At 53.3% G+C, this 13,176-nt stretch overlaps 2 protein-coding genes across 5 annotated transcripts; both read left to right on the top strand.

Annotated features, from left to right (window-relative positions):
- The first annotated feature begins 917 nt into the window (after positions 1-917).
- HFE (homeostatic iron regulator) lies at positions 918-9,470 on the top strand. 4 transcript variants are annotated; one of them, XM_081080385.1, is made up of 7 exons: positions 2,158-2,263; positions 2,389-2,786; positions 4,255-4,518; positions 4,666-4,965; positions 5,757-6,032; positions 6,151-6,264; positions 7,087-9,463. In XM_081080385.1, exons 2-7 carry the CDS (start codon positions 2,774-2,776, stop codon positions 7,125-7,127), a joined length of 1,008 nt encoding a protein of 335 aa, XP_080936511.1. In that variant the 5' UTR covers positions 2,158-2,263; positions 2,389-2,773; the 3' UTR covers positions 7,128-9,463. The 4 variants fall into 4 exon arrangements, with proteins under 4 accessions (XP_080936509.1, XP_080936512.1, XP_080936510.1 ...); XM_081080383.1 differs by lacking the exons at positions 2,158-2,263; positions 2,389-2,786 and adding an exon at positions 918-1,176 and having other exon boundaries at positions 7,087-9,470; XM_081080386.1 differs by lacking the exons at positions 2,158-2,263; positions 2,389-2,786 and adding an exon at positions 918-1,176 and having other exon boundaries at positions 5,840-6,032.
- Positions 9,471-12,011: 2,541 nt separating this feature from the next.
- Positions 12,012-12,323, top strand: LOC308510722 (histone H4; the record flags this gene model as incomplete). The annotated part of the gene is made up of 1 exon (XM_081080447.1): positions 12,012-12,323. The coding sequence occupies one exon, from the start codon at positions 12,012-12,014 to the stop codon at positions 12,321-12,323; it is 312 nt and encodes a 103-aa protein (XP_080936573.1).
- Positions 12,324-13,176: the final 853 nt, after the last annotated feature.

Below are 13,176 nucleotides of genomic sequence, written 5' to 3'. Positions count from 1 at the left end.
AAAATTTGCATATGTGCTTAAAAAGATATTGTTTATTGGGTTCATTAGGTATGTAAAGGTTTTAGGAAAATCAGAGTATTGAATTTATTCCTATGGTTTGAAATGTCGGCAGCAGTAGGTCCCAAACCTTGTTGTGTGTGAGGGTGGGGGGGCTTTTAAAATCCCGACGCCCAGGTGGCACCCACAGCAATTAAGTCAGAGTGTGCGAGGGCCCCAGCTCGCCAGCAAGAAGCTTCATGTGTCTCCAGGTAATCCCGAAGTGCTGTGGAGTCTGTGAAATGTAATTACATTAGATAAATTGTGAAAAATGTTTCCGTGGCTTCGAATTTGTCAATCTTATTGTGAGATAGGGCCGGGTCTCAAGCCTTGGGTGGTTCTCACTAAATGCTTTTCTTGCTAAATGTTAAAACGGAGCACAGTTATTTTGCGCACTCAGCTGTAACCGGACGACCTTGACCGGATGGAACCCAATTGGGTAAGGTCAGCCTCTGCCAAGAAGAAGCCAACTTGTAATTAACCAAATGGTGTGTGTAAGCTCCGGCCGAGCCTCCCGCTTCCGGGACACAGAGCAGTGGATGGGAACCCCCAGTGTCCTTTACTTGTCACAAGTAAATAAATCTACCTAATGACAACCCAGTCTCCTTGAATAGGACACTCCAAGCGGCCGACCCCTTGAGTTCCGCAGCTCTATGATTCAATTCTAACCAAATAATGAAATCGAATCATTCTAAATTGAATAACAAGATTGGCCCCTTGAACATAAGATAAAACTTTTGAAATGTAAAATTGAACTTTTAAAATATTCAATATGTAAATATCTAGATCTGAGAAACTCGTTAAACACCCTTTCCCCCCCCCCCGTCAGCAGCGTCCCCTGGGGGTGTAGAGCCCGGCGGGGGGGCGCGGGGCGCGGGGCGGCGGGGGGGCGAGTGTACGTGCAGGAGGCGCAATTCTTTCCACCAGTGGCCGGAAAAGGGTCACACTGGTCAGGAATTTTCATTCGGCGATGGCTGCAGGGTGACGCCTCGAGCCACCCATGTCCCCGCCCGCCGCCCAGGCTGCAAGGCCCGGGGACGCGCGGTGCGGCCGGGATGGGCCCGCGAACCGCGCTGCTGCGGGCGCTGGCGCTGCTCTGGCTGCTGGGGGCGCGGACCGCAGCCGCGCAGGGCCCCGCGCGTGAGTGCGGGCGGGGGACGCGCGGGGACCCGGCGGGGACGCGGGGGTAGCACCGGGCGCCCGGGGCGAAATTAGCTGTGGTCAGCGAGAGGGAGGGGCCGCGGGCTCTGCGGGGGGAGCCAGGCCGCGGGTGCGCGTGGGTTCCGCGTGGGTTCTCCTGGAGGCCGAGCGTGGCTTTCAGGTCCTTGGACTCGGGTGTCGGGTTTTTTGTCTCGACTGCCGGTTGTGTCCTGTTTCCCGTCACCTCCCCGGACCGGGAAGTCTTCACTCGGGGTCACTGCGGCCGGAGCAGCCCTCGACCTTTCCACACCCGGCGCCGCTAGGGCTGCGGGAGCCCGCGCGTGTCCCCCCCAGGGCCCCTCGCACTGCGGAGAGTTTCGGGGTGCGCCAGGGGCAGGGAAGGAGGGAGGCGGGGATCTTGTTGCGGAAAAACGTTGGGGACCCACAGACTCAAGCGGCACGCGGAGGTCAGGGACGACAGCTGTATCACGCGCGGCTCAGCGGGACCGTTCCCCAAGGCTGAGCACTCCCCGGGGGGGCGCTCCGTGTTACAGGGTTAGGCCTCGGGGTTTGGGGGGGAGTCGCGCCATTGCCACTGCGGCGCTAGGGACTGGTTACATCTGGCCGGGGTGCCGGGAGGTCGTCCCTAACTGCGATTGCTCCACACCGTTTAGACGGGAAAGCTCTAACTGCTGTGCTCGCAGGAAACTGCTCAGATAAGGTGGGGGGGGGGGGGGACGGGGAGCTCCCAAGGCGGTGCTCGCAGGGAGAAACCGTCCCAACAACCTGAATTCCACCCCAGCCCCACCCCTGTCGTGGATCCCTGGGGTGGGGGCCCCTGAGGGATCTGTCCCCAGCCTTATTGTCTCTGCCACACTATTCTGCGGGGACAAATAACTCACCTGCTATTTCTGAACTGGAAGTCAAGTTCTGGCTTTCCGTGGCGTTGATTTGTGATGTGAAACAGTACTGTAACTACAGGGCCTTTACGGAAGGACGCCAAGGAGATGACAACTAACATCTAAGTAATGACCTCAGTTTTAGGTCACCTTCCTAGCTCTGATCTTACAGACGCGAGCCTGGGCAGGTAGGAGACATTCATATGCTGATTTTACTGGCCCTCGCGGGTTAAATTACTTTTCCTGGTTACAGTGATCTGGACAATGTGGTTTTCTCCTGCCCGGCTCCTACCACTGCTCTTTCTAACCTTAGCTGGCAGGGACTTCACCGTCGGGCACAGGTCAGCGTTCTACTAGTGACCACGGAACCTCAGGGCAACACCTGGAGGGCAGGTGGGAAGACATTCACTTGTACAGATGACGAGAATGAGATGGTTTGCTCCCTGGTGGTGATGTTACCCTGAGCTCCTGCGCGGGAGCCCACCCAGGTGCCCACTACATAGCTGCCATTGTTAAACGTCACACTGCAATAGCAGTTGAATCCGGGAATCTGATGTTGGACTGGAGCTCTCCTCGTTCGCCTGGAAGGGGGCACCAGCCATGTGCGCTGTGCCAGACCCCTGGGAAAGCAGGCGCCAAGCCTTTACCCTCTGCCACTGTGCATTCTGGTGGAGGGGTGACCAGAAGCAAAGGAAGGAATGAGAACGTCAGGTAACGAGCGCTGTGAAGGCACGTGGAGCACAGGTCAGGACAGGCCACTGTTGCAGGCGGCCTTTGAGCAGAGAGTCCTGCGGGAAATAAGGGTGCCAGACGCTGCCTGCCAGCAGCACTGCCTGGACAGGCCGAGGGCCCTGGCGGGTGGGGAAGCCTCAGTACTCATGATGTGTGGGGACCGCCGTGTGCTTTGCTGGGTGTTTAGCAGCGTTCCTGGCCTTCACTCCCGAGATACCATAGCCCTTCCATGGGAGTGACAAGCACGAATATCTCCTTTATTGCCAATGTCCCCTGACCTGGTTTAAGAATTCCCGGTTAAGAATTGCTGTGTTGAAGAAAGCAAGGACGCAGGTGCTCCAGGGGTGCAGGGCCAGAGGCCAAGACTGGGTGACAGTGACGGTGACAGGTTCCGCAGAGGAGCCACAGGCCAATCTCCAGGGCCTCGCGGGCCGTGGTGTGGATCCTGGCCGAGGAGTGACATGATCTGTCACAGCTTTTAGCAAAACTGCTCTGTGGAAAGCGGGGCTGAGAGAGCTGCAAACAAGCGGGGAAGTAGCCCCGTACTCTGGGCAGCTGGCGGGTAGCAGAGCCGTGTGTGTGGGGGGGGGGGGAGGGGGGGAGGGCAGCTTTTTCGGGTGTTTTGAAGGAGCTGCTGAAAGACCTGTAAGCTGTACAACACAAAGAGGAATCACAGGTGACACTGTCCTTTAATTATTTCATGGGTCTGAGCTCCGTGTGATAGGTGATGCCCTCTCTGAGATGGTGAAGGCAGAAGAAAGAGCACTTGGGGGGAAGTCAGAGCAGCTTGGGGCTTGTCAAGTTGAAGAGTCACATCAACCATCCAACTAGGGGTGTCACGAAGGAACTGTCACCCTGTATTCATCCAATGAGTCTTCATTGAGCACGTCCTCCTTGCCACGCTGTGCCAGACACTGGGGTCCATCACTGGACTCCCCACTCTAACTGAGGGGCCTTTGGGGACACTCACTTGCCTGGAGGTCTGTTTGGTCCTTTTTGGCTTCGTGGGGCTCTTTCTGTATTTGCTCGGAAGCAGTTTGGATGCTGAAGCTTGCTTGAGCTATTGGTCAGCAGACCTTCCGGCATTTAACAACCACCTGGACACAGGAAAGGGTTTAGAGAGGACACAGTGAAAACCCAGCAGCACATTCCTCTGGCTTTGGCTCTAATGAGCTCTGAGCACCAACTTCCCGAGCTCAGTGCCATAGCCGGACACACCGTGGATTTTCTAGGGACTGTGGGGTTGCAGGGAGCCTGCCCTAATCGGATGAATCCTGGGCAGCGAGTAGAGGGCACACAAAGGGTGCGGACAGGACTGTTACATGGGGGGGAGGCAGGCACTGGCTTCACTGCTCGTTCTGGGTGCAGTTGCTGCCGGTGGGAGCTGATGCAGAGGGCATGGGGCCGGCCAGTCCCTGGGCCCACAGAGGCCTGTTGTCTTCCCCAGGATCACACTCTCTGCGCTACCTCTTCATGGGCGCCTCAGAGCCTGACCTTGGGCTGCCCCTGTTTGAGGCCTTGGGCTACGTGGACGACCAATTGTTCGTGTCCTACGACCACGAGAGTCGCCGAGCAGAGCCCCGGGCCCCGTGGGTCTTGGGTAGGGCTGCCAGTCCACTGTGGCTGCCGCTGAGCCAGAGTCTGAAGGGCTGGGACCATATGTTCACAGTGGACTTCGGGACTATCATGGACAACTGCGATCACCTTAAGGGTACGTGGGGGGCCGAGCGGCTCGCCTCCTAGAGGGAGAGAGCTGGGCTTTTGAGGCCCTGGCAGGCAGCGGGGAGATGAGTTTGCTTCCTGGGGTTGTTCGGTCCCTGCAGATGGTGGAGACAGAGACCTGCCCCTTTGATTTCAGTAACCAAGCTGGGTGTGCTGCCGGAGTCCCACACCCTGCAGGTGGTCCTGGGCTGTGAGGTAGGAGAGGCCAACAGCACCAGGACCTTCTGGAAGTACGGCTACGACGGGGAGGACCATCTCGAATTCTGCCCCGAGACGCTGGATTGGAGAGCTGCAGAGCCGAGGGCCCAGGCCACCAAACTGGAATGGGAAGTGAGCAAGATTCGGGCCAAGCAGAACCGAGCCTACCTGGAGAGGGAGTGCCCTGAACAGCTGCAGTGGCTGCTGGAGCTGGGCACAGGGGTGCTGGCCCGGCAAGGTATGGCGGGAGCACCTTGTGCACCCACATTCTAAGGACCAAGCGGGCGGGGGCAGGGCTCAACCCCCAGGTGGGGTTTCAAGGTGTCTGAGGTTGTGAGACGCTGGGAAGGAACTGAGGTCTGAGGTTTCCACCCTAAGTCTCCGTCTTGTACGTGATGTGTCTGACACAGCCCTCAGTCATGGCTTTAATTTTTTTCTCCATGTATGTGGCCAAAGAAGTACCTGTGGTCTCTTGACTTAACCCAGAATCCTGCATGCATTTTGCCTTTTAGGAATCAGAGATGTCAGTTATCCCATGAACACCAAGGCAGAAAATGACCAAGGGAGACAGCCAGTCAGGAGCAGAAGCCTTGGGGGTTCAAGGTTACTTTCGCAGGGCCCCCCGTGGCCACGGCAGGCTGGTTGTCTTACAAGGCCCCCTCTTATAAGAGTGCTTCCTGGGTTGAACCAGGTGACACTGCTGGTCGTGAATGTTCAATCATTTGTGATCTGTAAAGGACAATTTTATCTGATTTAACTTAGCCTAGTAACAAAGCATGGAAGGCATGGCCAACAGGCGTGCAGGTGGCCACAGGACAGGACAGGCTGATACACTGGGACTGTCTGCCATGTAAGCCCCTCAGAGCAGAGTGTTGGGACATGTCTTGGGCACACGCTGGTGTGTGCAGTTGGCTTTGTCTGACCAGGGCGGCTCCTTCCTCCCACCTGTACGGGAGGGCAGGGCCGTTCTGGTCTTCCTGGCAAGGCTAGCGGGCTCCCCTCTCCTGCCCCTTCCTCCTCCCTCGCCAGTGCCTCCTTTGGTGAAGGTGACTCGTCATGTGGCCTCTGCCGTGACCACTCTTCGGTGTCAGGCTCTGAACTTCTACCCCCAGAACATTACCATGAGGTGGTGGAAGGACAGGCAGCCAGTGAACGCCGAGGACTTGGAGCCTGGGGACGTGCTGCCCAGTGGGGACGGGACCTACCAGGGCTGGGTGGCTGTGGCCACGCCCCCTGGGGAAGAGCACAGATACACCTGCCATGTGACACACCCAGGCCTGCAGCGGCCCCTCACTGCCACCTGGGGTACAGGGGCCAGGGGCTGACAAGATGTCCTGTGGGCGGGACGGAGTGGGACAGCTTGGGGATGGTCTGCGGAGGGCTGGTGGCTGTCACCGGCATTCACTTACTTTTGCTGTGTTAGAGTCCTCGCTGTCCGGCTCCCAGGTCACTGCGGTCATCAGTGGGATCGCCATTTGTTCCATCATCCTCTTTGTTGGAATTCTGTTCAGAATCCTGAGGAAAAGGCAGGCTTCCCGTGAGTAAGAAGACACAGGAAGTTTCAGTGCCTCTGCCCCCAGGACACATGGGTCCCCTGCAGGGAGCAGGCAGAGAGGGCTGGGGCTGGGTTCCCTGAGAAGCCTCCTCTCTCTCCCTGTTTTGGGGACTGGCCCACCCCGCAGCAGGGATTAGCATGTTTCCCTGGAATGAAAGCTCCTGATTGGATAAATATCTTCTGAGTCCCTATGTTTTGCAAGGTGCTGGTGAAGGTCATGAGGGGCTTTGAGGTTCAGCACCGGCCATTCTCAGACCTATGTCCAGTAGGCAGTGAAATCAGTAACACAGCTAGTGTGGTGACCCAACCCCCTTCCCACCCCCGGTCCTAAGGCAGGAAACGCGTGGAGAGCCAAAAGAAGGCATGGCCATTCAGTTGAGGGTAGAAGTAGCAGGATTTCCTTGGGTGAGGCTGAGGACTGGGGGGTCTCCACAGGTGGGGCACGGGCGTGGTGGGACCATCGTGCACCCCTCCCTGACTCGGTGTGCCTGTCAGTCACCAGGTCTGCATTTCTAGCCCTGGACAGATGGGCACGCAGAAACCAGGGGCCTTTCTGTCATGAGCACTGGGGGGTCAGGGCAGGGACATACCCAGGAGGGACAGTCTCCCCAGTGTGGGGAGTTGTCCGGAGTGAGGCGGGAGGCAGGGTGGCCGGTGGGGAGCTGAGGACAGGAGAGGTCGTGGTGCTTGACATCTAGCGGGCCCTTGGGAAGGGACTGGTCAGAGGGGCGGTGGTGGATGAGGCCACTGGCTCGCAGGCAGGAGACAAGCTGGTGCCCAGCCTGTGGTGTCTCGTCTTTACAGGGGGAGCCACGCAGGAGTACATGTTAGCCGACCTTGAGTGAGGGGCGGCCGGCCGGCAGACCCGGCGGGGAGGACACCGTGCGAGGCTGTAGGGCTCATGTGTGCAGCCCTTCCTGTTTCAGGACAGGGCTGGGCCTGACAAGGAGGCACTGTCCCCAGAACTGGCTCTCAGGACTCTCAGGCTGAACGTGGACGCTGCCTTTGTTTCCTGGATTGCCTCCCACTCCACATGCCCACGGCCTCTCACCTCCTACCTCTGTGACCGCGCTCCTTCACCTGGGGACTTGTGACTCTTTTTAATTTAGCGTGAGAAAAGCTATGAACCTTCTCCTCAGGACATACTCTCTTGGACTCCCACCGGAATTCTGCACACATCCAGGCACTTCCTGCACCCATTCTAGTTTCCCTGTAATCCCCTTTCTCTCTATTAGCCAGTCAGTCAGTCAATTGTCACCCAGCCTTGTGGTCCCTTCCACCAGACTGTGACCTGGGGCACGTGTAGCTATCGAGCCTGTACCCTGTGCGACAGCATGCGGACAGAGGCGCCTTTCCAATCCAGGTTTCCTGGATGTTTGTGTGCTGGGACACTTTTCCAGAAAGTGGGTGGCACGTCGTGCCTAGGGTCCCTTTGTTGCTGCATGCACAGAGGTGCCCCTCAGGCTTCCTCAGTCAGCCAGGCCTGCCTTTCCAGCACCTCCCTGGGATGCCAGACTCAAAGTCGCACAGCCAGTTTCTACTTGGCCTCTGCGGACCCTTTCCTTGTTCTGATCATGAAAATGACAGTAAGGACGATGAGGATGAGGATAAGTGGTTGACACATGAAAAAGAAAGCCCGTCCTTGGCTCCAGACTGCGTCTGGAGCACCCACTTACATGCATTGTCTCCTGTAATTCTTAGCAGAATTCTTTGATGTTAAGTACTGTCATCCTCCTTTCTTTAAACAGACAGTGAAGTACAGAGCGTCTCACAGCTCGCCAGGTTCGAGCGGTGTCTGAGTGCCCCAGACCCCTCTCCCACCCACTGCGTTCCCCGTCAGGACATGTGATGCAGGAGGAAGGCGTGCCTCCCAGACACTCTTCTGCCTCACTATCTTTGTTCTCAGCGAGCTGGACCCGCTGAAGGGAAGCCAGCAGAAAACAGCCTCGGCCGTGCTCCCTTTCACAGGCCTGTGGGAAGGACCCGGCATGTGACTCCCTGGCTGTTCTGTTGCCCCCAGCAGTCTGCCCTCTCAGCTACACCTCTTAGGTGCCAAGACAGGACTGTCATTGGCGTCAGTGAGTGGCTGTGTTGGACCTCACAGTGTCCTCTCCCCACCAGGGACCCTGGAGTCAGAACCTTGGTGGCATTTCACCTCCATGAACTGGGAAAACTTCTCATTAAATGTGGTAAAACCGTAGCCGCCAAATGGCCCGGAGGGTAGCTGGCACCTTCCTGGTGCCCTGAGAGTTTGGTTCTCATCCATCCCCAGCTGTCAAGCTGTCAAAACATTTAGTCTGACCAGCCCCTCGGGAACGAGTAGAGTCTGGTTAAGTGAGTCATCTGACCACCCTGAAGGGTGGGGTGAATCTGTCTGACCCTGCCACACGAGTGTGGGTGCAGAGCCGTGGCATGGGGCATTCTGTCCTGAAGGACAGGTGCTCGAGAGTCTGCTTGGTATGTACCAAATTTGGGCAAAGAGATGTCAACTATTTTTTAAAATTTTTTTTCTGGTTGCAAATGTTACATGGATAACATGTGCTTACTGTAGAAAAGCTGAAAATGAATTAAATTGAAGCTATTGTTCCATTAGCCAATTACAAACTCTATTACTAATGTGTGCTTCCTCTCAGCATTATTGTTATATTAAAATACATAAAAGCTACAAATACATAAATTTTAATAAATGCATGATGAATTGTGCTGTGTACGGCAGGATTTTTCTGATGTATTTGTCTATCTTATGTATATACTTAATCATTATGTCATTTTGGGGACATTCATACAGCTTCTAAATTTTTTTTACATTTTGTTTTATGGAATAGTTTCATTAAAGTATGATAGTTGAATTCATTGTGTTTCTTTACCCTAGAAATGCCATCTTATTTGTAACACCTTGGTCATTTTGTTAGATAAAAGAAGGGTCTCAAGGTCTGGGCGGTTCTTACTAAATGCTATTCTTGCTAAATGTTAAAATGTAGCACAGTATTTTGCAGGCTCAGCTGTAACAGAATGAACTTGACCTAGAATCTAACTGGATAAGGTTAACCTACTGCCAGGAAGAAACCAACATGTAACTAACCAAATAATGTGTATAGGCACGGGCTGAGCCTCTCGCTTCCCGGAGACAGCTATCAATGTGTGTCCCCAGTGTCCTTGTCACAAATAAATAAAACTACCTAAACACAACCCCATCTCATCCTTGAATAGGACACCCCAAGTGGCCGACCCCTTGAGTTTGGTAACAATTTTCCCTCCAAACCATGCTGGACTTGCACTGACAAATTCCTTCTCTTTAAATATCATCCGATCCTCAAAGCCGACTGCCAAAAAGGTGCCCTTCCTCACCTGCCCCCTGGAGGACATGTTACAGTTCATTAGGCAGTGGTTTGTTTCTTACTGTGTTGTTTCCCACAAGCTGACATTTCAAACACCCTAGTCACACAGTCACACATTTATTAACCATCGGCACCTACACCTAAAAATTTTCTTTTTTTTTATAACTGAAGTTACAAATCTCCATTATCTTTCAGTGTGTCTTGGCTTGATTTTTCTGGCCTCGTTTAGTAGTCCTCAAAGTCAACTATGTTGGAAAAATCAAAGACCTACATTTTAAATTTTGTATCTTATTTCATCTCTGGTAAAACCACCTGCACACAGGGTGGTAGTACGGAGAATGGTGCCATCTGCTGGCTACAATCAAACATGTCACAGTGTCATGTAACTAAAGAGCTGGGCCAGGGGTGTATATATATATATATATATATCTTGGCTTGATTTTATATATATATATACCATTCTTCATCTCTGATAATGATTGACTTAGTGAGGGTGGTTCTGGGCATTTCATATCTTTATAAGGTGTTTGATTAACATCGTAGGTTTTTTTGTTTGAAAACGTCATGTGTCCAATTATCCACAACTAATCCCCAGGGGTTTTATCTGAGGGGTCCACCTCACATGTTGAATGAATGGGGTGCCACAGCCAGGTTCACTCTGGGGGTGAGAGGAGGGTGAAAGGCAAGAGAACAACCACCTTCAGTTCTAGAGTAAGCTGCCCTCTCCCAAGTCACATGACCAAATACCTGTACTCTGCCCACAGGGCAGAGTTTTTTACCTAAATCTACATGTGGATACCTTTTAAATATTTCTGTTTTGACATTCATGTTTTTTGAGTCAAGGTCAACAAGAAAAATTTAGAAGGGGGGAAATTAGAAGGGAATAGAAGAAAGGAACCATGTTGTATACATTCTGTTTTTACATATTTTTATGACTTCAAAAGCATGTTGAGATTTCAGTTTTACCTCTGACCTTGCACTTTTACTTTGTAAAGTTTGACATTTCTTCCTAGCCAAGTCTCCTCTTACAAAGTGTGTGTGGTGGGAGGGAATGGTGAAAGTCAAGAACCTAAAAACTTCCCATTTGGGGAAGAACATAACCACTGAATCATTTCAGAAGTGCTACAACCCACAGGCCATTCAGAGCTCTCTCGCCCTCTTCTGAGTCACTTTTCTCACTCCCTGGGTCTCCTCTCTCGGTTCACCTAAGTCTGAGGTTATATAATATGTGGTCTTTCTCCTGCCATAGTATCATTCTAAATTCCCCAAATAGGCATTGATTTATTAACCAGAACGGGGAGAGGATGTTCCTTTTCTTTTTCTTTTTCTAACTAGAGTGACTCCTACCGTGGAAATTTGTGACAACTGCAGCAGAAAACTAAGGAGAAATTTTTGATTTGAGATATCCCTCTTTTCAAGCCATATTCAGACCCAATTGTGCTCTGTTCTGCCTTTTTCCGCCTCCCATGGGATTAGCCTTGTTTAAAAAACCAACCATCTCTTCAGAGGCCTCCCAAGGCATGGCCCTGAAGGCTTCATAATGACCTTAATGAAGTATTAGCTTTACCTACAATTAATCCCCAACTCTACAAAAGGTAGGGGCCGATCTCTGAAACTGGACAAGGTTGAAAGGGATTAATGAAGGAGGGAAGAGAAGCTTATTGGGAATTACAGGCAGGTGACATGGTGCAGCAGGCCAAAAAGAGGATCCGAGGTGACTGCTGATCCAAGCTTAGCTTTAGGTTCCCACTCTAGGACTTGCCCTAAAAAGGAGTTACCCAATGAATGTCGGAATCCAGATAATGAAGAAAAGGAAGAACTTTTAATTTGCAATTGTCTGCCTTTCAGGCTTTCAAAACCCAGGACCCTTAGGACCAGAGCTTTATCGCTAGGCTTATACATTGTCCGGCACCAAGAAGGTTGTCAAAATGCATAAGTTTAAGTAGAAACATGAAAAGGACTGAGCGGAAGTCCCTGGTTCTCTAAATCCAACATCCTTTACACATTATTTCTAGTTTCCCCAAAGAACCATTACATAACTTATTAGCTAATAGGTGGAAATAAAAAGAAATATTGAGTGGACCTCTTTGTTCAGCGTCTTAGAGCTGAAGAACACATTCAATTTACGAATACGTGCTGAAATAAAATAATGCAACGCAAAAAAGAAACAACCTTTTCACTGCAGTAAAATCTGAACCACCCCTTCAAGAAGAAACACAGCGAGGTTTCACTGGCCAATCAAAACACTGACATGTTAATATCCTTCCCTTACTCCACCCCCTTGGTGACCTAATTGGGGGAATCCTTCAGCGTGCTTTGTCTTCAATCAGGTCCGCAAAAATTCTATTTAAAGGGCTGTGTGTGGCTTCAACAGTCACTCTTACTGCAGCCATGTCTGGTCGCGGCAAAGGCGGCAAGGGGCTCGGGAAGGGCGGCGCCAAGCGCCACCGCAAGGTCCTGCGCGACAACATCCAGGGCATCACCAAGCCCGCCATCCGGCGCCTGGCCCGGCGCGGCGGCGTCAAGCGCATCTCCGGGCTCATCTACGAGGAGACCCGCGGGGTGCTGAAGGTGTTCCTGGAGAACGTGATCCGGGACGCCGTCACCTACACGGAGCACGCCAAGCGCAAGACGGTCACGGCCATGGACGTGGTCTACGCGCTCAAGCGCCAGGGCCGCACCCTCTACGGCTTCGGCGGCTGAGTCGCTTGTGTGCACTTAGTCTTTTCCCCACCAAAGGCCCTTTTCAGGGCCGCCCACTGCCTCTCGGAAGAGCTGTGCGCTGCGTTTCTGCAGATTTCTGATTGTATGTTGGCTTTAATGTTAGTCTTTGCTTACCTTCGTCGACAAATTAATGAGGCTGGACGGTGGTTCCACGACAATCTTCAGTTTGCGCGGGGACCCAGGACCAGTGGCGTCCTCGGCTTATGGGGAAGAGATTTCCTAAGGGGACAGGCAGGAACGCGGCCACTCCGCGCCTCCCGGTGGAGGTGAAATTCCAGAGCCCTTAAATTGATCTGGCAGGGCCCTCCATTCACCCCTTGTCCCTGTGAAATCAACTACGGGCCCCGGTGCCGCCAAAAGCTGTCTGCAGTGACGGGAAGTCTGGGAAGCACCGCCCGTCGGGCTCGTTAGCCCTGCGTGGCCCAATAAACGGACAAACTACAGAAACCTGCGAGGATTCTGCCGGCAGCCCACAGGCACCCAGATGATTGAAACCCGCCTTTTTCCGCAAAACGCTGGGTGTTCATTCCTCATATGTTGGCTGTGATCGATGTCTGGAAGGATCGGCACACTGCCCCTCCCTCGCCCACCTCGTCTCCCCACCCGCCTCCCCAGGCACTGGCTGAATTCTGTCACCCCAAACCAGGTGTCCTTGGCGTTAAATGGCGCTATTGGGCTTTGCTAATTCCCGTTCCCAGGCTGGGTCCCTCCCTAAGCCTTAGGCCCACAGTTTGTAAATTACTTCTTCCTGTAAATTCCAGACCCGGGAGCCAGTGTCCTAACCGGTCTGTAACTTCCCAGGAGCCCAAGCCGGAGGGCCGAACTTTGCATG

This window comes from Rhinolophus hipposideros (assembly GCF_964194185.1).
Source record: "Rhinolophus hipposideros genome assembly, chromosome: 19".
Lineage (NCBI taxonomy): Eukaryota > Metazoa > Chordata > Mammalia > Chiroptera > Rhinolophidae > Rhinolophus > Rhinolophus hipposideros.
This window is presented reverse-complemented; position numbering and strand designations above follow the sequence as displayed.

Coding starts and splice junctions, on each gene's coding strand:
- HFE (XM_081080383.1), top strand. CDS start 1,092: ATGGGCCCGCGAACCGCGCTGCTGCGGGCGCTGGCGCTGCTCTGGCTG. Junction 1,177..4,254: donor AGCCGCGCAGGGCCCCGCGC/GTGAGTGCGGGC, acceptor TGTCTTCCCCAG/GATCACACTCTCTGCGCTAC. Junction 6,033..6,150: donor GCCCCTCACTGCCACCTGGG/GTACAGGGGCCA, acceptor TTGCTGTGTTAG/AGTCCTCGCTGTCCGGCTCC.